Here is a 25,631-nt window from a genome sequence, read left to right on the forward strand (position 1 = left end):
TACTGCGTTAATGCGGCGTGGCATGGAGTCGATGAGTTTCTGGCACTGCTCAGGTGTTATGAGAGCCCAGGTTGCTCTGATAGTGGCCTTCAACTCTTCTGCGTTTTTGGGTCTGGCATTCTGCATCTTCCTTTTCACAATACCCCACAGATTTTCTATGGGGCTAAGGTCAGGGGAGTTGGCGGGCCAATTTAGAACAGAAATACCATGGTCCGTAAACCAGGCACGGGTAGATTTTGCGCTGTGTGCAGGCGCCAAGTCCTGTTGGAACTTGAAATCTCCATCTCCCTAGAGCAGGTCAGCAGCAGGAAGCATGAAGTGCTCTAAAACTTGCTGGTAGACGGCTGCGTTGACCCTGGAAAAAAGAGCTGGACTGCTGCTGAGTGGTCCAAAGTCATGTTTTCTGACGAAAGCAAATTTTGCATTTCCTTTGGAAATCGAGGTCCCAGAGTCTGGAGGAAGACAGGAGAGGCACAGGATCCACGTTGCCTGAAGTCTAGTGTAAAGTTTCTACCATCAGTGATGGTTTGGGGTGCCATGTCATCTGCTGGTGTCGGTCCACTCTGTTTCCTGAGATCCAGGGTCAACGCAGCCGTCTACCAGCAAGTTTTAGAGCACTTCATGCTTCCTGCTGCTGACCTGCTCTATGGAGATGGAGATTTCAAGTTCCAACAGGACTTGGCGCCTGCACACAGCGCAAAATCTACCCGTGCCTGGTTTACGGACCATGGTATTTCTGTTCTAAATTGGCCCGCCAACTCCCCTGACCTTAGCCCCATAGAAAATCTGTGGGGTATTGTGAAAAGGAAGATGCAGAATGCCAGACCCAAAAACGCAGAAGAGTTGAAGGCCACTATCAGAGCAACCTGGGCTCTCATAACACCTGAGCAGTGCCAGAAACTCATCGACTCCATGCCACGCCGCATTAACGCAGTAATTGAGGCAAAAGGAGCTCCAACCAAGTATTGAGTATTGTACATGCTCATATTTTTCATTTTCATACTTTTCAGTTGGCCAACATTTCTAAAAATCCCTTTTTTGTATTAGCCTTAAGTAATATTCTAATTTTGTGACACACGGAATTTTGGATTTTCATTTGTTGCCACTTCAAATCATCAAAATTAAATGAAATAAACATTTGAATGCATCAGTCTGTGTGCAATGAATAAATATAATGTACAAGTTACACCTTTTGAATGCAATTACTGAAATAAATCAAGTTTTTCAAAATATTCTAATTTACTGGCTTTTACCTGTATATATATATATATATATATATATATATATATATATATATATATATATATATATATATATATACTACCGTTCAAAAGTTTGGGGTCACATTGAAATGTCCTTATTTTTGAAGGAAAAGCACTCTACTTTTCAATGAAGATAACTTTAAACTAGTCTTAACTTTAAATAAATACACTCTATACATTGCTAATGTGGTAAATGACTATTCTAGCTGCAAATGTCTGGTTTTTGGTGCAATATCTACATAGGTGTATAGAGGCCCATTTCCAGCAACTATCACTCCAGTTTTCTAATGGTACAATATGTTTGCTCATTGGCTCAGAAGGCTAATTGATGATTAGAAAACCCTTGTGCAATCATGTTCACACATCTGAAAACAGTTTAGCTCGTTACAGAAGCTACAAAACTGGCCTTCCTTTGAGCAGATTGAGTTTCTGGAGCATCACATTTGTGGGGTCAATCAAACACTCAAAATGGCCAGAAAAAGAGAACTTTCATCTGAAACTCGACAGTCTATTCTTGTTCTTAGAAATTAAGGTTATTCCACAAAATTGTTTGGGTGACCCCAAACTTTTGAACGGTAGTGTATGTATATATATATATATATATATATAAACTGTCAATAGCTCTCATCATAAACACATTGAAAAAAGTACAATTAATACATGTGATCGGTATCGGTGCTGGTATCGGCGGATCTCACTTAGATGATCGGATCGGTGGCATAAAGCCCTGATCGCACACACAATGATAATACTTTGTGTAAATGCTGCTATTTGCATGCAAGGCCCCTTGTATGTATTTCACTTTGTAAGTCATTGTTTATATTCCATTTCATTTCCTGCTCTGTACGCCGCATTAATATTAATGTGTGCCGTTATTTCTTTCGCCATGTGAGTACCATGCCTGAGAGCAAGGTGACTTGTCTTATTATTTGGGCAGCTGCCACCTAGTGTGTCATTACTGATGGAGATGGTGGAAAGTGTATTTTCCTGACAAGCTCATCTCATCTGTAAATACTCTCTGATGCAGCTTTTCATGAAATTAATCAAGCGACCCGTGGGCCGATACATTGTGACAAGAGAGCCTCCTTTCAAATGCCGTCCCCACTATTGCCTCTGCCTCTGTCTCCCCACTAATAATCATATCAGAGCGGCCAATCTCATTATGACATACCGTTTGGTGATTTACAGCTTGTGATCATTGGCTGCCCATGCTTGGCTTATTCCGTCACAACGGAGAAATGTTGTTTTTGCTTGTGGATGGCACTGACATGGCGATGCAATTTTATACACACATTTTTTTGTTTTCCTGCAAGGCCTTCAGAACCTCTCACTTCACAGGCGTACAATGGGGTGCACATCACTTGCTCACTTTTGTAATGCTCACCTGCACACACCCTTGACAGTCAATTTGCTGTTTGTATATTGTAATGCTTTTGCCGGCTTGATATGCTGCCATGGAGTGTCATCTTCTTTTCTGTTCTTTTGCCAAACACCTGCCTGCTTAGATAACTGCTTGTTGGACATTTTGGGAAGGAGCGGTCACATTCAACACCTGTGTGGGTTGTTCCTTATTTAAGCCTCGCTGCCCCTCTTGTTTTAACAAGTCACCTACACACAAAACAATGCACATGTTGCCAGGGTTTTGTGTGGCCCTAAACACGATAGTGTTTGTGGCCCCATTATGGTCTTTATTATTACCTATGTATTATTATTATTACTATCACTATTATTATTAGACACCTGAAGGAATCCCAAACTCGCCCTAAAACTATTGTCATCACATGTAAAAACCTTAATTAACCTTTATGAATTGTTTTACTAAAATATATATGTATATACATTAGTGTTGTAAAGATACCAATATATTGGTACCGGTACTAAAATTATTTCGGTACTTTTTGGTACTTTTCGGTACTTTTCTGAATAAAAGGGACACAAAAAAAAGGCATTATTGGTTTTATTTAAATCTTAGAGTACATTAAACATATGTTTCTTATTGCAAATGTGTCCTTAAATAAAATAGTGAACATACAAGACAACTTGTCTTTTAGTAGTAAGTAAGCAAACAAAGGGTCCTAATTAGTCTGCTGACGTATTCAGTTACATATTGTGTCATTTATCATTCTATTATTTTGTCAAAATTATTAAGGACAAGTGGTAGAAAATGAATTATAAATCTACTTGTTCATTTACTGTTAATATCTGCTTACTTTCTCTTTTAACATGTTCTGTCTACACTTCTGTTAAAATGTAATAATCACTTATTCTTCTGTTGTTTGATACTTTAGATTAGTTTTGGATGATACCACAAATTTGGGTATCAATCCGATACCAAAAACTTACAGGATCAGACATTGGTCATATTCAAAGTCCTCATGTGTCCAGGGACATATTTCCTGAGTTTATAAACATAATATACATTTTTTTTAAAAGAAAGAAAATGTTGTGATGCCAAAAAATATCGACGTAATCATAGTAGTTTCGACTAGATATGTGCCTATACTTGATATCCTTACAGTGGATGTTAGGTATAGTTCCACCAATGGCGTTTGTTTACATTTCGAAGCCGGTGAGCTACGGTGTGTAGTGAAGCATGATTTGATATTCCTCGTCCTGCAGGGATGATACTTGTAACAAACTCACTTTATTTGTCGCCATGGAGACCAGGTTTAGTGACTTAGAAGTAGCTAAAACACTGCCGACGGAGGATGGACGTTAGCCGCTAGCTAGCTAGCCATGTCTTAAAGTACCTCTTCCTGAGGGCGTTTCAATGTTATAATTTCACCTTTATCTTTAGTTTTTAAGCCAAAATGCGTCCGTTCTTCCTTTTCTGTCTACACACTGTGTCTGCTTGTAAGTACTCCGTGATTGTGTGCCGCCGAACATGCTTGTCTGCTCATAATCCAGCAATGTAGAAGCCTCCATTTTACTAATGATTTCCAATGTTGCTAAAATGTGTACAATAAAAATTAAACTAAAACATTCCTGTCAACAAAGATTTGCGTCGACCTTTGATAGTAGGCTAATATAGCTAATATAAACACTTACATCATGTGTTGACTTATTATAACACTTATATAAGGCTTTTAATTTTTTGCAGCTCCAGACAGATTTTTTTTGTATTTTTGGTCCAATATGGCTCTTTCAACATTTTGGGTTGGCAACCCCTATCCTACACACAGAGAGTGAGGCGAGGTAGGAGCCGCGCTCACTTGACACAAACTCCAGTACGAGGAGAGTGTGAAGAATACCTGTCAACCTTCCCTTTTTTGCCAGGAAATCACATATTTCGCGCTCTTTTTCCAGTGTCTTGCCAGTCCTGTTTTCCCCCAGATTTTGCTCTCAATGAAAAAATAATTTAATTGCCAGCGATTGGGTAGTGAACTCAAGATTCGCCAACACTCAGGGTAACACACGTTCATGACAGCAGCGTGGCGAGTTGCAATTTGCATGCTTCTATCAAATCAACAAGGCGGGAGAGAAGGATGCACTTGGAAACAATGGTGAAGACATTTCTGTAAACAGATATGTTTCCAGTTACAACGGTATGAAAAAAGACTTGTAAAAAGCTGCCACAAAGAATGAACTGGTTATATGAGTTCCCCAGTCTCGAGAAGCACTGCCACAGCAAATGTATACACAATCTGAAAGGGTGTTCAGATGCAGTGGCAATATTGTCACCTGCTACACGGCATCCTGCAGTTGACAGCTAGGTGTTCCTGGCTTAAATGTTTGAGGGGACGAGGGTCTTTTAAAACTGTTGAGCTAAAAACACTATTGTTAAAGGTGAATTATTGTCGAGTTGCTGCTAATGTTTAAAATGTCATCTTAAACCAGGCGTGTCCAAAATTTTCCACTAAGGGCCGCTCACGGAAAAATTAAAGCATGCAGGGGCCATTTTGATATTTTAAATTTTCAAACCATAACAAAATATATGTATTTTGTTTGTTTTTTTTACCTTTAGGGCTCCCAGGGACCATAAAGGGTCTAAGTCATTAAAATGTTAAAAACAAGTCAATTATTTTGTATTTATTTATATAACGCTTACAGTAAATCTGTACAGTATATCAACTTCAGGTTGATATAAAGTTTAAAAAAACAAAAAGGTTTTATGCTTTTTCTGTCAAAGACAACTTAGTTTTTTATAATAAAACTGAAATATGCAGTATTTCCCCCACTGCCCAAAACATTCAGAAAGCAATGTTTGATGTGAAGTAATTAGAGCCTTAAAAATATCAATAATGCAGGACACCATTGATTTTAATTCATTATTATTTTTGAGTAATCACAGTGAAAAGATAAATAAAATCCCATTGAATATATTTGGGATCCAAAAGGTGCCCCACTCAGAAAGTGATACATTTTTATTAGTTTTTTTTTTACTTTCAACACTTAAGTTACGAGCTCAACTTCAGATATATCTGTCGATTTTACGTTTGAACTATTATTGTGTTTGTTTTATGCTCTTTTGTCAAATAAAATGTTGATGTTTTTGTATGGCAACCACACAATATATAGAATATTTCCCACATAAAACATTTTAAAGTGAAATATTTGAAATAATTGGATCCTTGAATAGGTCAATAATTCATTATAACATTGATTTTTTTTTTTTTTGAGCAATGGCAAGAAAAGAAAAAATAAAGATAGACAAAAGAAAAAAAAAGCCTGTATGGTAGCTTTGTGTCAACATTGCAACTTTTTCTAGTTAGATTTCACCTCATTCCACTTTTTTAAATGTTTTTTAAATTTTTGCAATAGCATTTCCAGAATGTGTGGCGGGCCGGTAAACAATTAGCTGCGGGCCGCAAATGGCCCCGGGGCCGCACTTTGGACACCCCTGTATTAAACTAACGACTTTATTTTATATTTTGTTATTTTGTGTTTTTCTTACTTGCTGAGGATTTGAGCATAGCTAAAGTTTTGTTTTAAAGAAGATTGACGGTTATCATTTTTTTCACTATTATTTGTTTGGTTTGTTGACATTTTTCATGCATTGCACAGCTTTTATTTTTTCTGTCAATACACAGTGATGCCTGTGTAACGCAGGGAGTACCTCAACCCTCCTGAATAGGTTCTACCTCTCCCTCCTTTGTTGAGTTAGCACAGGATTAAGGCTATGTCTACACTAAGCCAGATAACCCCTTAAACAAATAATTATTTAACCTAAGCCCCGTTTCGGCCACACTAATTCATCGTCTAAGGTTTCCCTCCTTGGATAATTTTTTACATGGGTAAGTGCGCCGTCTATTTCTTGAATCTCCGGCTTTTAGCTTTGTATGGACTCATTGATCGTTTACAAACTGAGTTCGGAGAGGAAGTGACGCCAGAAAGACTGCGCCCCACACAGGAAGTGACGTCAGAAAGAACGCGCCACAGCCAGCTTCATAATGAAGCGGTTTCGTAACTCGGAGCTAACCACTGGAAATATGGAGGCGAGTCATCCAGACATGCCCATGTTTCTTATTCCGTCTGTACAGACGCTTGTGGAAATCACAAATGAATACCTCAAGAGAAGAAAACACGCGGTTGCAGCTATTTGGGATACAACACATCTCAGACGGCAAGAGAACTTTCGAATGTCCAGGTCAGCTGTGATTCTACAAACATTTGTACTTACCGAAAAACTTTGTCCATTTGTCGACGGAGAGACTACGAGAATGCGGGCTCCCTTGGATGTGATAAAAAAAAGGTAGCGTGTGCTTTGTATTACCTGGCCGACGAGGGAAGACTACGGAAAACAGCGAATGCTTTTGGTCTGGCAAAGCAGACCTTATCAGTTATTGTCCGCCATGTATGTCGCAAACTCAACGTCTAAGTCCAGAGTATATAAAGTCACCAAAAACAAATGGCAAAATAAGGTGAAGGCAAAAGAGTGAGGAGTGTCCTGACCAGATATCTAGATCTCGAGGTTGATTGTTGTAAAATGTTCTTTATCACGCATTTATGATGGCTCAGGTGTGATTCACTACAATAGGGCCCCACAGCACACTGGATTCCAGTTAATTAAAATACCACAACACTGGATATTGTTCAGATAAGTTAAATTTAAGAACTTGCACACAAAGCAACACTGGAGGTGACTATGACGTGTGCATTTTCCGCGCATGCGTATTAGGTCGCGTTGCGCCGGCGGACGGAGGGAAGAGGGGGGGGGGTCTTAAACGACCATTGTGTGTGTGTGGACAAGTATAAGGTTAGGTCGGAATTACTCTGGATAACCTTAGCCTTAGTGTAGAAGGGGCCTAAGATGTAGAAATTACAAATAAGGTATTCGATACCTACAATAATTTGTATTTATTATTTATTTTGTGTTTTGTTCAGTCCCAGATAGGCTGTGACTTACAGTTTAATTGCTTTGTAGATACACTGAGATTAAGTCTAAATGCATTGTGTTCTTCATGGTGTTTTTGCAACTGCACCAATTTATCCACAGAATTTTTCAACTAACTTGAAGTGTTTTGTCCAGAGGATTATATGTGATATGTACATCTTCAGAATGTGCTTGTTCTATTTTAGGCTAAATTAAAACAAAGAAAACAATCTGACACCCCTGGTTTAGTCTCTTTCAACTTTTTAATTTATGAGAAGCAGTGTCCTCTGCAGTGGACATTGGAATATGTTGTTTCTCAGAAAAGTTAACTTAACTATGAATAATGTAAATACCTTACAAACTGATTTTTGGCTTCGCTGCCTTCAAATATCTTTTTCTGAGTTTGTAAGGTGGCGACTTGTCCAGCGTGTTCTCTGCCTTCCGCCCGAGTGAAACTTGATAGGCTCCAACCCCCCCCCCCCCCCCCCCCCCCCGTGAAATCAACAGAGACAAACAGTAGAAATAGATGGATGGATTGAGAATTTATCAAGTACTTTTTCAGTTTACGCTTATTTCCCACGGTGTACAGTTTTTTTGGTGATTTCCCTCCGTGCGTACCTGCAGGTTCTTTTGGCTTGGAAACGCTTGAGAAGAAAGTGGTGCGCTTTGCTTTGCACAGCAGACTTTCTTACCCCCGCCAAAGTGGTTATGTTTTCGCCAGGGTTTGTTTGTCTGGTTGTGAGCAACATAACTCAAACAGTCATCGATGGATTAGATTTTCATGATTTTTTTCAGGAAATGTCTTAACAATTCCTCATATACTACGAACACACGTCACTTCCTGCTTTTGACGTTCCACGCAGAGCCGCATACGCCCCCCATACAGACTGAATGTGCATTTTTTTTTGCTTCCTTGTACATTGGACATTTATAAGTAATCACAAGGAGCTGGGGTCACATTGTACCAAAAAAAGAGATCAGCATTGTCATCTGAAAAAAGTAACAAACTTGTTTGTTTCAACGACTGTTTAAACTAAAGAAGAATAAATGGGGCACTAAATTGTTTATGAGCGTGTTTACTACATTATAGATTAGTAACTGTACCTTGTTTGCAAGATTATTGCAAACTGTACAGACTTTCAGAATGCGCACTTCATTTTTACTACTCTTATTTTCGCCAAGTTTTAAGCAAATTAATAACTTGCAGTTCAGTTAAACATTTAAAAACGTTCCTGTATGACATTCTGACTACCGTATTTTCCGGACCATAGGGCGCACAGGATTATAAGGCGCACTGCCGATGAATGGTCTATTTTTTTCTTTTTTCATATATTAGGGCGCATTAAAAGAGTCATATTATTGTATTTTTTTCTAAATTGAAAACCCTTCCTTGTGGTCTACATCAGTGGACCCCAACCACCGGTCCGGGGACCGGTACCGGTCCGTGATGTATTTGCTACCGGGCCGCACAGAAATATTAATTGATTTATAAACTACCGCATTTTCTTCGAATTAACTTTCGCCTGTCCCACTCAACACACCAATACGATGGTTAATAGATGTATATTGCAACTCCTTTGTTAGAGTACATGGGTCAATGCACATTAATGGACATACAAAATGTTAATTTACCAGATTGTAGCCAAAGGCACATTTTTTTTGCTGTTTTTATCTGCCATACTTAGAAAGCCGGTCCGTGAAAATAATGCATACATTAAACCGGTCCCTGGTGGAAAAAAGGTTGGAGAACCCTGGTCTACATAACATGTAATGGGGTTCTTTGGTCAAAATGTTGCATAGATGATGTTTTACAGATCATCTTCAAGACGCTTTCTGACAGTCGCTTCCTGATGCGGCGTTTTGTGGGCGGTCTTATTTACTTGGCTCACTTTCGGCAGCGTCTTCTCCCCGTCATCTTTGTTGTAGCGGTGTAGCGTGCAAGGACGGGAGTAGAAGAAGTGTCAAAAGATGGAGCTAACTGTTTTAATGACTTTCAAACTTTACTTAAATCAATAACGGAGCAGCATCTCCTCATCCGGAAACAAACACACAGGAAATGTGTCCCGCGAAAAAACGTCCGACCTGAGCTCTAATAACTAAAGTTCCTTGGGTGAATAATGTAAACTCACTATGCAGGTATGTTTTAGCGCTTTCATGGCGAGTTTACTGACAGATATAAGTAAGAACTTTACCATCCATCCATCCATTTCCTACCACTTGTCCCTTTCGGGGTCGCGGGAGGTGCTGGAGCCTATCTCAGCTGCATTCGGGCGGAAGGCGGGGTACACCCCGGACAAGTCGCCACCTCATCGCTCGGCCAACACAGATAGACAGACAACATTCACACTCACATTCACACACCAGGGACAATTTAGTGTTGCCAATCAACCTATCCCCAGGTGCATGTCTTTGAAGGTGGGAGGAGCCTGAATACCCGGAGGGAACCCACGCAGTCACGGGGCGAACATGCAAACTCCACACAGAAAGATCCCGAGCCCGGGATTGAACTCAGGACCTTCGTATTGTGAGGCACATGCACTAACCCCTGTTCCACCGTGCTGCCCCTAAGAACTTTACACTACTTTATATTAGAAATGGCACTAAAACATTTACTTCTAAAACATTTTGATAGATTTTTGAGCGCCGTGTATAATGTTCTATATTTTCAAAGGAACATTTAAAATGTTGGTCTTGTTTACTTGAGACATATCTCTTATGTTTGACTGTCATCTACTGGTCACACTTATCATTACACCATGTACCAAATATAATAGTGTAGCATCCCGGAAGAGTTGTTACTGCAGGGAATTCTGGGTGTTTGTTCTGTTGTGTTTATGTTGTGTTGCAGTGCAAATATTCTCCCGAAATGTGTTTGTCATCGTTGTTTAGTGTGGTTTCACAATATGGCACATGTTTATGACAGTGTTGGCGTTGTGTATATGGTCACCCTTAGTGTGACATGTAAGAATGCCCTTCATTCACTTGTTTTCCGGGATGTTCAAAATCAACATGATCATTAAAAATGTGTGTGGAGTCATACAGAGAGACATTTTTCTTGATATCTTAAACGTAAGACTCATTCACCCCGTCCAACGCTACAAAAGCTTTGAGGTGGGTAAGCCCAACCAAACATATTTCTTACATAGGGCGCATGGGTTTATAAGGCGCACTATCGAGTTTTGAAGGATTATAAGTGTCCCTTTCGCCTTATAGTCCCGAAAATACGGTACCAAATTGCATTTGTACCCAAATCTTTACCAAAATTAAAGCGAAAGACGATTGGCACATTTAAACACTCAAATAAAAATGTTACTTATGATGTATGTTTGTTTATTTTATCACATTTTAAAAATAAAACTTGAGTGTTTGTATAAATACTTTTTGAGCACATTCAACAACAGAGTGATAATAATTATTATAATAATTTTGGTCACAATATCTGTGATATGAAATGTTAACATTTTAAAATTCCTGTGGATACGCCATTACCGAACACATTGGTAGTTTCCTGTATTCCTACAGTAGATTATTGTGCTTCTACGATCACTCGGTTTCTATGATCTGCATTAGATAACCAACTCCTGCAGCACAAACACATCTGAATTAGAAGTCAGAATGCACCTGACTCCAAAAGAGGTCATTAAAAGAGAACTTTAGATCTTTAGATTATCGTTTGCCTTGTGGTCCTTGGCCAAAGCTAGTGAGTCTGTGATTACTTTGCTCTTTCGACTCAGGGAGTGAAAAAAAAGAAGTGGCCAGACGGCAATCAGCTCTCTCCCCCTATTTCACACCAGCAACCTTTATCTCGTCTGTCAGCAGCAACGAGCGGCACATCGGTTATTACCGCCTCCGTCGCCTGAAAAACATCAAAGAAACCAGCATGAACACGGAGGATGTGGAGACTGTGGTCGTAAAGGTCGCTCCACAACTTTATATATACATATCCTTATTAGGGCTGTCAGAATGTTATTTAAACTAATCACCGTTTTTTTTTAAATTAATTATTCATGATTAATCTTATTCATTTAATTAATTTGCCATGTCAAAGATTTGTCAATTTTCGCTGTTGTACTAACACAGGGGTCGGCAACCCAAAACGTTGAAAGAGCCATATTGGACCAAAAATACAAAAAACAAATCTGTCTGGAGCCGCAAAAAATGAAAAGCCTTATATAAGTGTTATAATGAAGGCAACACATGATATAAGTGTCTATATTAGCTATAATAACCTACTATCAAAATGACTATGTGTCGCAGGCTGAAGCAAATCTTTGTTGACAGAAATGTTGAAATGTAATATTTATTCTACACATTTTTACATTAGAAACCATTAGTAAATCAGAGGCTACTCAGAAGGTGAGATAACTCCTGGAAATGACTGGCTTTTAATGGCCAAAGGTATAGATGTGTGTGTCCAAGTTAAAGGAAACGGCAGGCTGTCTTCTTCTAATGGATTTATTACAATCTTTGGGAAGCTAGGTAACGTTTGCTGTGGTCTGGAACAACATGGCACACAAACAACTATCTGAAATGCAGCCAATATTACATACAGATAGAGTGTCCTGAGACATGCAAAACTAAATAATATACAAAGAGGATAAAAGTAAAGGATATTAAATGAGCTCAAATATACCTACAAATGAGGCATAATGATGCAATATGTACATACAGCTAGCCTAAATAGATTGTTAGCATTGATTATCTTGCAGTCATGCACTGACCAAATATGCCTGATTAGCACTCTAACAAGTCAATAACATCAACAAAGTGCACCTTTGTGCATTCACGCACAGCATGAAACTTTTGGTGGACAAAATGAGACAAAAAAGGAGTGGAAGATTTTACATGTAAAACAAACTGTTGCGTCACAGTCCACACTATGGTGAGTTCAAGAACCGCCGAAATTAGTAGAACAAAACGATGTTCACCAAATAATCTCATCAGTGAAGCATACACACAACAGTGGGTTTTCTAACAATTGGGAAGGTTTGTGTCATGTCTGTACTCAAACAAAATACATAATACGTAGTAACGATTAATGACAGGACACCATTCTATACACTACAGCAGTGGTTCTCAAACTTTTTTTTTACTCTGTGTCACCTTTAGAAAACACTTGGCTCTCCAAGTACCACCATAAAGACCGACATTAAAATACAGTTGCGTAGTAGGACTACGTTTTCGTTAAAAACAAGGCAGAGGTTTTATTTAACAAGAATATTTATTATTTTTAGCCACTGTAACATTATACACAGATTGAACAGTAACACTGTGCTTTAATATTTTATTACGCTATTCTTAGGCTAGATGGAGCCCACATACCACTAGTGGTATGTCCAAGGCTTTCTTTGGACTAATATTAAGCTAGCAAACTGAGAAAAATGTTGGGGAAAGACTAAAAAACGATTAAAAAGCACACAAGGTAGCAATTAGCACAGTGGACTTGTGGTTAGAGTGTCCGCCCTGAGACTGAAAGGTTGTGAGTTCAAACCCCGGCCAAGTCATACCAAATAATATAACAATGGGACCCATTGCCTCCGTGCTTGGCACTCAGCATCAAGGGTTGGAATTAGAGGTTAAATCACCAAAGGATTCTCGAGCGTGGCCACCGCTGCTGCTCACTGCTCCCCTCACCTCCCAGTTCGTGAACATGGGGATGGGTCAAATGCAGAGGATAATTTCACTACACCTAGTGTGTTTGTGACTATCATTAGGACTTTAACTTACCTTTAACTTTATTAGTCAACAGCAGCTCTGTTGACTATTAAATGAAGTGAATGAGCAGTGCAGCACAGGAGATCGATAAGCCCGCCCACAATGGATGTGCTGCCAGGCACAAAATGCCTGCCCTGCAGACACACAATGGTTGTATGAAACGTTCGTACAGAGAAAGGTTCGTACACCAAAGCACCTTTTTTTTGATCTGCCATTCGTAACCACCGAGTGGTTCGTAAATTGAGGTTTGTAAATTTTATGTTTTTTTAATAGCTTCAGATTTAAATCAAAACAAAATCTAATCAAGTTTAAGCCATGCTAACACTATTTGTACAGTACATTACAGTCACTTTAAACTTGACATTCTCTGTTTCGCTCATTGTTTCTTGTTTTGTGCTATTATTTTGTTACGTCACATTCCGGTTTCCTGTTTGGGTTAGTTTTACGTTCCATATAAAGCTATATATTAGCTCCACGGATATAAGTAGATTAGCACTCTTTGGTGTCACTCCCTTGGCACTAGTTTCTTCGTTCTGTGTGCTGCCTGCTATTTTCACTTGTTGCCTTATGTCAGGGGTCGGCAACCCAACATGTTGAAAGAGCCATATTGGACCAAAAATACAAAAAACAAATCTGTCTGGAGCTGCAAAAAGTTGAAAGCCTTATGTAAGTGTTATAATGAAGGCAACACATTAAGTTAGTGTCTTAAAGGGTTTGATAACTCCTGGAAATTACTGGTTTAAAACTGCCAAAGGTATAGATGTGTGTGGGCAAGTTAAAAGAAAGGACAGGCTGTCTTCTTCTAATAGATTTATTACAATCTTTGCAAGCTAGGTAACGTTTGCTGTGGTCTGGAACAACATGGTAATGTTTGCTGTGGTCTGGAACAAAATGGCACACAATCAGATATGCAGCCAATATTACATACAGATAATGTATCATGAGACATGCACATATAAATAAAATACACAGAGGACATAAGTAAAGGCAATTATATGAACTCAAATGTACCTATAAACGAGGCATAATGATGCAACATGTACACACAGCTAACCTAAATAGCATGTTAGCATGGATTATTAGCACTCCACGCAAGTCATTACATCAACAAAGCTCACCTTTGTGCATTCACGCACAGCATAAAACGTATGGTGGACAAAATGAGGCAAAGAAGGAGTGGCATAAAACACGTCTTTCTGTGGCAGCGACGGAGAAAGTTGTACACGTAAACCAACTACGGTGAGTTCATGGACGGGCAAAATTAGTAGGACTAAACGGCGCTGGCCATCAGTGAAGCATAACAGTTAGGAAGCTTTGTGTCATGTTTGTCCTCCTACAGAAACATTATTAAAACAACAAATATATATTTTCCCCTCATGATTTCCATATTTGAAATAGCTCCAGGGGGCGGTGCTAAATAGGCGCATGCAGCTCGAGAGCAGCGGGTTGCTGACCCCCGCCTTATGTAGTTTGCTCTGTGCGCCGCTGCGTTTGTCACTTTGTATCTTGCTGCTTAGTATGAACTGATACTGAGACTTTATTGATCCCACACGCAGCCTTGTCCTTGCATATTGCAGTAATTCTAAACCAAATCATGAGCAAAATAGAGTATAGAATATAAATAGAATAGAAAGTACTTTATTGATCCCTGGGGGAAATTCAGCACCAGAGTTCGCTCACAATAGACAAGAATAATAGTAAATAATATAATATATATAACATATTATATATGTAATATACAAATAATATAAATATATTCTACATATGCTACATATACTCTACATTTAAGTGCAGTCAAGGAACATATGCATTATACAGTCTGATGGCTGTCGGTATGAAGGACCTCCTGTGTCATTCCGTGTTGCATTTTGGGAGTCTGAGCCTTCCACTGAACGTGCTCATTCTCTCTGCAAGGTCCGAGTGTAGTGGGTGGGAGGTGTTGTCCATAATGGCTAGGAGTTTTGCTAGACTTCTCCTCTCTGACACCACCGCCAGAGAGTCTAGCTCCTCTCCTACCACGTTACTGGCCTTCTCTACCAACTTGTCCAGTCTGTTTGCGTCCCTAGCTCTCAGCCCGCTGCCCCAGCAGGCCACGGCGTACAAGAAGGCGCCCACCACCACCGACTCGTAGAACATCTTCAACATTTTTGTGCAGACTTTGAAGGATCCTAGCCTCCTGAGGAAGTAGAAGCGGCTCTGTCCCTTCTTGTAGAGTGCCTCAGCGTGTTTTGACCCATTCAGCTTGTTGTCCATGTGTACACAAGAGGTATTTATAATCCTCAACCATGTCCACATCGACCCCCCTGATGGAAACAGGGGTCGCCGGAGTACTCCTCCTCCTTCCCAGGTCCACAACCAGCTCCTTGGTCTTCGTCACATTAAGCTGGAGGTGGTTCTTTTCACACCATGTGACAAAGTCCTCCACCAGTGCCCTGTGTTCCTCATCATCACCATCCTCAATACACCCCACTATCGCAGAATCATCAGAAAACTTCTGAAGGTGGCAGGACTCTGAGTGATAATGGAAATTGGTGGTGTAGATGGTGAAGAGGAAGGGGGAGAGGACTGTGCCCTGCGGGGCCCCGGTGTTGCTGACCAAAAATGAGGTTGTGTATTTGTATTGTCAGTTTTCTTAATACAAACATATACACATATAATGAAGTAAATAAATAAAACATGAAAATAAAAATAATGAATGAAAAAGTTGTTTACACAGATTATAACATGTAAAAACAAAATACATACAAAGAGGCTTTAAAGGCCTACTGAAATGAAATGTTCTTATTTAAGCAGGGATAGCAGGTCCATTTTATGTGTCATACTTGATCATTTCGCGATATTGCCATATTTTTGCTGAAAATATTTAGTAGAGAACATCGACGATAAAGTTCGCAACTTTTGGTCGCTGATAAAAAAAGCCTTGCCTGTACCGGAAGTAGCGTGACGTCACAGGTTGTAGAGCTCCTCACATCTGCACATTGTTTTAAATCATGGACGCCAGCAGCGTGAGCGATTCCAACCGAGAAAGCGACGATTACCCCATTAATTTGAGCGAGGATGAAAGATTTGTGGATGAGGAAAGTGAGAGTGAAGGACTAGAGGGCAGTGGAAGCGATTCAGATAGGGAAGATGCTGTGAGAGGCGGGTGGGACCTGATATTCAGGTGGGAATGACTAAAACAGTAAATAAACACAAGACATATATATACTCTATTAGCCACAACACAACCAGGCTTATATTTAATATGCCACAAATTAATCCGCATAACAAACACCTCCCCCTTCCCGTCCATATAACCGACCAATACAAATCAAACACCCGCACAACACACTCAATCCCACAGCCCAAAGTACGGTTCACCTTCGTAAAGTTCATACAGCACATATATTTCCCCAAAGTTACGTACGTGACATGCACATAGCGGCACGCACGTACGGACAAGCGATCAAATGTTTGGAAGCCAAAGCTGTACTCACGGTAGCGTGTCTGCTATCCAACTCAAAGTCCTCCTGGTTGTGTTGCTGTAGCCAGCCGCTAATACACCGATCCCACCTACAGCTTTCTTATTTGCTGTCTTCATTGTTCATCAAACAAATTGCAAAAGATTCACCAACACAGATGTCCAGGATACTGTGGAATTTTGCAATGAAAACAGAGGACTTAATAGCTGGCCACAACGGTGTCCCAATATGTCCGCACAATCCGTGACGTCACGCGCACACTTCATCATACCGAGACGTTTTCAGCAGAATATTTTGCGGGAAATTTAAAATTGCACTTTACTAATCTAACCGTATTGGCATGTGTTGCAATGTTAAGATTGTATCATTGATATATAAACTATCAGACTGCATGTTCGGTAGTAGTGGGTTTCAGTAGGCCTTTAACATATCAGTTGAATGTCCACTTTCATCAATCACATCAAGTATGCCAAAACATATACTTCTTAGGGGGGGTTAGGGTTATTGACTACAGTTTCAGGTATTCCAAAATAGGTCTCCACACATCACAAAATGTATTTGTTACCAGAAATATCATATCTCAGTTTTTCAATGTGGAGGATTCCCACTAGCTCCCTCAACCAGGCTTCAAACTTAGGTGGTGAGTCAGATTTCCACACTCTCAAAATGCATCTCTTTGCTTTGACCATACCATAGGCCACCACTGTGCTAACATTCCCACCCATCTTGCCTAAAGTGTTAGAAATGCCAAGCAAAGCAGTTTCAGGGTCAGGATCCAGGTTTACTTTTAGTACATGAGAATACCATCTGAAAATCGAACTCCAGAAATATTTAATCTCAGGGCATAGCCAGAATTGGTGTGCAAGTGTGCCATCTGATCTCTTCCATCTTTCACACAAGGGGGAATTTTGGGGAAAGATTTTATGCAATTAACCTTCGAGTAGTGTAACCTGTGTATAACTTTGAATTGAAACAATTGTAACCTAGCATTGACTGAGCAATGGTGAATGTCATTCAAGACTTGTTCCCATATCTCATCTTGGATAATGATGTTGAGATCATCTTCCCACATTTTTTTAATTTAATATCAGGCTGTGCATGTTTATGTGAGAAAAAGTGTCAGAATAATTGTATCTAAGTTATCACAAAACTTTGTGTTTCAATGAGTTCCCGACGAGCAGACAAAAGCTGTCTTTGGTCTTACCAACCAAAAGGCTTTTAAAACTCCACTGTGCAGGATGGGAAGCAACATGAAGGTGTCGGTTTCTTTGATCTATTGTAATCCATTGGAAGATTTTGTTTTGACCCGAGATCTACAAAGTGGAGAGGAAGCAGGACCTGACCCCCCTTCAGGCACCTTTTCTTTGAACTGTTTTGTAACCAAAGGGGACGGCTGTTTACGACCCCCCTTCCTTTAGAAACAGCTGTTGCCATGTAATCAGGGAAAGTCCAAATAAAAGAGGATGCGTGCGACCTTTCGTCAGAGCGTGGTGGAAGACTGTGCAAAGAGTACAGCCCAGACATTTCTCCTCGATGAGCTAAATTGAATTATGTCTCTGTTTAATTCCTTGCTTCTTGTCTGTTTAATAGATGTCATCAGTGTTTGAACCTGACAAAAAGCATACCAATTTTGAAATCAAGCCCTTTGCTTCTGGCGAGCCAAGCAGGAGCCTGAAGAAAGAATTTTCCTGTGGGAGGGAATCAGATGATGAGATATTTTGTCTTATGTAATGACGTAATTGTAAATACCTAAAAAAGTTTGACTTTGGCAGGTTATATTTATTTTGCATGATTTCAAATGAACAGAGACGCTTGTCAACATAAATATATTTTATAGACCCCATTCCTTTCCTATTCCACTCTTTAAAGACTGCATCTGTGTTTGAAAGGAGAAAGGCGTGGTTACGCCATATAGGGGTGTGTATTGATGTCTTAGGAAGTTCACAAATATTTCTAATCTGTGTCAAAAAATGTTGAGCATTAATTATTGTGTAATGCTCAGGTTGTGTGGCTTTTAATGATGTACTTGTGTTAATTGTTTCAACAATTGCTATGTAATGAATTGTATTTGTTACCACACACATTTTTGACGGCGTCATATTTTACTTTTACAAGCCTTATGCAGTTTCCGAATAAAGACGGACTCCAATTATTAAAATATAACAGGGGAAATACAGTACATTCTATTTGTCTTCAGAATTTATCTTCATTCTACTTATGTTGCAGATATCTGCTTCACCTGTCTCTTCCATCTTTTGACCGCGAAAGATATTCTGCCATTTTTGGCAGCAGTCTAAACAAGTGGAATGTGAAATTGGAAACATTGGAAGTAGGAGAAAGTAACAATGACATGATGGAAAGTTATATTGTTACACAACAAGGTAACCGAAAGTCATTTAAACAAATCAAATCAAATCAGCTTTATTTATAAAGCACATTTAAAATTTACCACAGGGGTGGTCAAAGTGCTGTACAATGGGCAGGTTAAAAGATAATACAAGTACCGAGCAAACACAACACAACACAAACAGAACACGATAAAAAAATTAAACATAAAAACAGGTTCACAGCAGGTGTATTATGGGGCGCCATTGCAGGATGGATATCACTCAGTGTTAAAAGCCATGGAATAAAAGTATGTTTTTAAGAGAGATTTAAAAACAGGAAGAGAGGAGGCTTGTCTAACACTCAGAGGTAGGTCGTTCCAGAGCTCGGGAGCAGCAGCAGCGAAAGCTCTGTCACCTCTAAGCTTTACGCTGTGGGTGGTAGCTTTTGGCCGTAAATAAATAGTTTTTTGTGCTCCATTGATTTAAACATTTTCTTTGTCTGCTATACACTGCCACATAAAAATGCCAGTCTGTAATTGTGTGTTAATTTATATGTTGTAAGAAATGAATGTGTTGTTAATGTTCTTTAAACCCAAAATGTCCAAAACAAAATAAGAATTATTATCCACCGTCATCATGGCCTTAGTGGTTTTGTTTATCAGCTTCCTTTTTTCTAAATGATTAAAGTAATTACATTGAATACAGGCTCCATGCTTTTTTTAGTCATGTTGTCCAAAATGGATGTGATCCAAGAGTAGAAATAATTTTTGGCTGCAGTCTGCAACTTTTTTTTTTTAAGGAATAAATGTTTTTTGAATGTGTAACTGCTGACTTAATATCTTCCTCGCTTAGAGGATTTATTTTTGTGTAATGCAGAATTATGCACCCTCTTTCAAGTAGTATCTGGTAAAGGTCTTACCTCCCCTTTTCTTGACAAAATTGTGAGTTTCAAGAAGGGCGAGGAGCTTCAGACTCAATGAGAAGGTTTTCACAGGAGGCAGCAGAGATGACCGTTTTTTTATCCAAATGATAAAATCAAAATCTCTCAGGCAATGTTGTCACGCTATTAAGACCACGATACTGTATTGTTGCGGTAAAAAAAAAAAAAAAAAAAAAAGATGACAAGATAAAAAGACCACTATATTGTACGTGCTCCAACATGCAAAGTTACGGCAGAAGGAATAAACAGCTTTTCTACTCATTCGTCAGACCGATAAGAGACTGCAACAATATTTTTTTTCTCTTTAGTCGTTTTTGTTCACCAAACCAAAATGCGTCCATGCGTCCATGCGTCTGGGTTTAAACTTTGCAGCGAGTTCCAGTAGTTATTCAATTTGCTCACCTGCACTGTGCAGAGGATCATGGGAAATGTAGTTTACTTCACAGACAGGCTCACTCAATAGCGCCAGAAAAATACTACACTGACAGAAGTACTCTAAGTTCTTGTTTGATACCGTTGCATGCCACAGCATTATCGTGACAATTTTAAAACAGCAATACCGCTGTATTTACAATACTGTTAAATACCCAAACAGCTGTGGCCATACAGCTCAATTTTTGTTTCATCTGACCACAGACTTTTCCTCCAGAAGGGCTTTTCTTTGTCCATGTGATGTCAGATGAAACAAAAATTGAGCTGTTTGGCCACAATACCCAGCAATATGTTTGGAGGAGAAAAGGTGAGGCCTTTAATCCCAGGAACATCAGACCTACCGTCAAGCATGGTGGTGGGAGTATTATGCTCTGGGACTGTTTTACTGCCAATGAAACTGGTGCTTTAAATGGGACAATGAAAAAGGAGCTTTTCCTCCAAATTCTTCAGGACAACCTAAAATCATCAGCCCGGAGGTTGGGTCTTGGGCGCAGTTGGGTGTTCCATCAGGACAATGACCCCAAACACACATTAAAAGTGGTAAAGGAATATCTAATTCAGGCTAGAATTAAGGTTTTAGAATGGCCTTCCCTAAGTCCTGACTTACACGTGTGGACAATGCTGAAGAAACAAGTCCATGTTAGAAAACCAACACATTTAGCTGAACTGCACCAATTTTGTCAAGATCGGTCAAAAATTCAACCAGAAGCTTGCCAGAAGCTTGTGAACGGCTACCAAAAGTGCCTTATTGCAGTGAAACTTGCCAAGGGACATGTAACCAAATATTAACATTGCTGTATGTATACTTTTGACCCAGCAGATTTGGTCACATTTTCAGGAGACCCATAATAAATTCATAAAAGAACCAAACTTCATGAATGTTTTTTGTGACCAACTAGTACAAGCTCCAATCACTCTATCACAAAAAAATAAGAGTTGTAGAAAGTATTGGAAACTCAAGACAGCCATGACATTATGTTTTTTACAAGTGTATGGAAACTTTTGATCCCGACTGTGTTATTTCAGAATTGTTATGTGCGCCCAGAAAATGTGTCCCCAGTCATAAGTACGACACAAAATGCACAGATAATCAATTTGTATATTATCACTAATAAGCAGTTTAAGTGTGTAGTGTCCAAACACAGAAGTGTCGCCCCTTCTGAAGTCACGCGTGTGGTAGGGCAGTGTTTTTCAACCTTTTTTGAGCCAAAGCACATTTTTTTCATTGACAAAATCTGGAGGCACACCACCAGCAGAAATCAGTAAAAAACGAAACTCAGTTGACAGTAAAAAGTTGTTGTCGCAATTGTTGGATATGAATTTAAACCATAACCAAGCATGCATCACTACAGCTCTTGTCTCAAAGTAGATCTACTGTCACGTCCTGTCACATCACGCCGTGACTTATTTTGAGTTTTTGCTGTTTTCCTGTGTGTAGTGTTTTAGTTTGTGTCTTGCGCTCCTATTTTGGTGGCTTTTTCTCTTTTTTTGGTATTTTCCTGTAGCAGTTTCATGTCTTCCTTTGAGCGATATTTCCCACATCTACTTTGTTTTAGCAATCAAGAATATTTAAGTTGTTTTTATCCTTCTCTGTGGGGACATTGTTGATTGTAATGTCATGTTCAGATGTACTTTGTGGACGCCGTCTTTGCTCCACAGTAAGTCTTTGCTGTCGTCCAGCATTCTGTTTTTGTTTACTTTGTAGCCAGTTCAGTTTTACTTTCGTTCTGCACCTTTTGTTTATTTCTGGTTGAAGCATTAGTTATCTTTTTACCTTCACGCTGCCTCCCGCTGTTTTGGACATCTACAAAGCAATTAGCTACCGGCTGCCCCCTACTGATATGGAAGAGTATTACACGGTTACTTTGCCGAGCTCTAGACAGCACCGACACTCAAGAACAACACATAATTTGCAGACTATAATTACTGGTTTGCCAAAAATATTTTTAACTCAAAAAGGTGAAATTACATAATCTCCCACGGTACACCAGACTGTAGTGGTTGAAAACCACTGGTATGGGACACAAATAATTGCTCTGGCGACATCCAGTGGACACATTTAGAAACAGCAGTTTATTTCATTCAAAAATGTTAGCTAATTTTTATCACTTAGCAAACTCATCTCATCAGGAAACCTGTTGGCGGGCCTGATTTGGCCCGCTGGCTGTACCTTTGACACCCCTGCACTAGTACATTTAGTTTTAACTTGGTGAACTTGGTGTGTTTTCCAGGGTGAAGCTGAAGGACGGAGTGGCGTTCTTGGGGGCCAGAGCCAGTAACCCCGTGGTGTGGACGGTGAGTCAGGATGTCAGAAGTGAAGGTCACAGAGTCGTCACTCTGCACTGTCGAAGGAAGGAGAGCAGCTTCGGTCAAAGGTACGACTGACTGACCTACTGAAACAATCAATATGAGCTACTGAAATGTCAGGAGAACATCCTGCCGAACGACGAAAAGGAAGATTGTTCAATTTGTGAGGGGCCACAATGGGATCGAGCGTGACTCAGCATTAATTCTATGGCCAGGTGATGCAAACACATACAAATTCATGAGTGTGAAGTATAATGTGTCATTTACAGTAGTGACCACCAAAGTGTCACCTAACTGGCCTCCACAGATGGTCAATGGTCTGTGAGGGTTGAGTGGGAAGTGATCTAATTCCATTGCAAAGTCAACTATGTGAACCACTAAACTACTAATAACCCCAAAATATATATGCACTGTAGTGTATTTGCTCAAATATATAAAGCTTACCCATAACATATCTGTGTAATTACACAAGTTGTTTGGCGCTATCTCCTGATTTGTATTTCCATCCATCCATTTCCTACCGCTTGTCCCTTTTGGGGTTGCGGGGGGTGCTGGAGCCTATCTCAGCTGCATTCGGGCGGAAGGCGGGGTACACCCTGGACAAGTCACCACATCATCACAGGACCAACACAGATAGACAGACAACATTCACACTCACATTCACACACTAGGGCCAATTTAGTGTTGCCAATCAACCTATCCCCAGGAGGAAGCCGGAATACCCGGAGGGAACCCACGCAGTCACGGGGAGAATATGCAAACTCCACACAGAAAGATCCCGAGCCCGGGATTGAACTCAGGACTACTCAGGACCTTTGTATTTTGAGGCACATGCACTAACCCCCACCGTGCTGCCCTGATTTGTATTTATTGGTCCCTGTTGGGGAAATTCATTTTCACTGCCGTAAATTTAAACAATAGACGTTACACATCACGAACAAAAATAACAAAAATACATCATAAATGACCAACACATTTACATTTCTCTATTCCCTAAATTTAGGTCGACCCAATTTTTTTCAGACTTTTATTTGAAAAACATTCATACTTTTTATTGTTTATAAACTCCATCCTGGTAACCAGTGCGTTTGTTTTACTGAAATTATTTTTAGTAAAAAAAACTTATTTGCAGTACATGAAAATGTTTAAAAGTATGGCAAAAGGTTAGTGAAAGTTTGATGTGTTATCTCCCATTATAATTAACACTTTGGCAAAATATCTCACAGACTGAAATCGGACTTTAAAGAGGAATTGCATTTTATTGTTTAAGTTTGCACATCATTCACAATCCTTATGAGAGACAAGAACACATTTTTTATTTTTAGGATTCTAAAAATAGAAAAATGCTCACAAGATGTAGATAATATTGTAGCGAGGAGACACCCATGTTGCTTTCAAAGCCCTGTTAAAAAAAAAAAATCCAAAACCTCCATTAACGTTTTAGATACATGATGTAAGACAGTGGAACCTTGATTTACGAACCCCTCTATTTGTGTTCTTTTTGGTCTACGCATGTTAAAATGGAGCCAAATATTTTTCATGCGCGACCAATAAATGATAATAATGATAAATGGGTTATACTTGTATAGCGCTTTTCTACCTTCAAGGTACTCAAAGCGCTTTGACAGTATTTCCACATTTACCCATTCACACACACATTCACACACTGATGGCGGGAGCTGCCATGCAAGGCGCTAACCAGCAGCCATCAGAGGCAAAGGGTGAAGTGTCTTGCCCAAGGACACAACGGACGTGACTAGGAAGGTAGAAGGTGGGAATTGAACCCCAGTAAGCAGCAACACTCCGATTGCTGGCACAGCCACTCTACCAACTTCGCCACGCCGTCCCTGTACGGTCATTTCATTAATTGGTGCAACACAATTGCACCAATTAATTAAATTAATTAATTGAATATCGGACTGCCGATGTTATCGACCGATAAATGCTTTAAAATGTAATATCGGAAATTATAGGTATCGGTTTAAAAATTATCGGTATCTGTTTCAAAAAGTTACATTTATGACTTTTTAAAACGCCGCTGTGTACATGGACGTAGGGAGAAGTACAGAGCGCCAATAAACCTTAAAGGCACTGCCTTTGCGTGCCAGCCCAATCACATAATATCTACGGCTTTTCACACACACAAGTGAATGCAAGGCTTACTTGGTCAACAGCCATACAGGTCACTCTGAGGGTGGCCGTATAAACAACTTTAACACTGTTACAAATATGTGCCACACTGTGAACCCACACCAAACAAGAATGACAAACACATTTCTGGAGAACATCCGCACCGTAACACAACATAAACACAACAGAACAAATACGCAGAACCCCTTGCAGCACTAACTCTTCCAGGACGCTAAAATACACCCCCCCGCTACCCCCTACCCCCCGCCCCCCACCTCAACCCCCTACCCCCCCAACCCCGCCCACCTCAACCTCCTCATGCTCTCTCAGGGAGAGCATGTCCCAACTTCCAAGCTGCTGTTTTGAGGCATGTTAAAAAAAATAATGCACTTTGTGACTTCAATAATAAATATGGCAGTGCCATGTTGGCATTTTTTTTTCCATAACTTCAGTTGATTTATTTTGGAAAACCTTGTTACATTGTTTAATGCATCCAGCGGGGCATCACAACAAAATTAGGCATAATAATGTGTTAATTCCACGACTGTATATATCGGTATCGGTTGATATCGGAATCGGTAATTAAGAGTTGGACAATATCGGAATATCGGATATCGGCAAAAAAGCCATTATCGGACATTTCTAATTTCTACCAATCTTTTTAACTGCAATAACACCAGACTTTTTTGAAAAAAAAAGCCAGAGGGGACCTTTATGACAGCGAAGGAGAATGCAGTATCGGGG

General features: G+C 39.7%; 1 protein-coding gene across 1 annotated transcript in view; it reads left to right on the forward strand.

Annotated features, from left to right (window-relative positions):
- LOC133639004 (transmembrane protein 132C-like) overlaps positions 1–25,631 on the forward strand; it is a 529,052-nt gene that overhangs the window by 328,815 nt on the left and 174,606 nt on the right. Inside the window, exon 4 of the mRNA XM_062032060.1 lies at positions 22,682–22,825. Within this exon, the coding sequence (XP_061888044.1) occupies positions 22,682–22,825 (144 nt within the window). The remainder of the gene's footprint in view (positions 1–22,681; positions 22,826–25,631) is intronic.

This window comes from Entelurus aequoreus, linkage group LG21 (genome assembly GCF_033978785.1).
Source record: "Entelurus aequoreus isolate RoL-2023_Sb linkage group LG21, RoL_Eaeq_v1.1, whole genome shotgun sequence".
Taxonomy (NCBI): Eukaryota; Metazoa; Chordata; class Actinopteri; order Syngnathiformes; family Syngnathidae; genus Entelurus; species Entelurus aequoreus.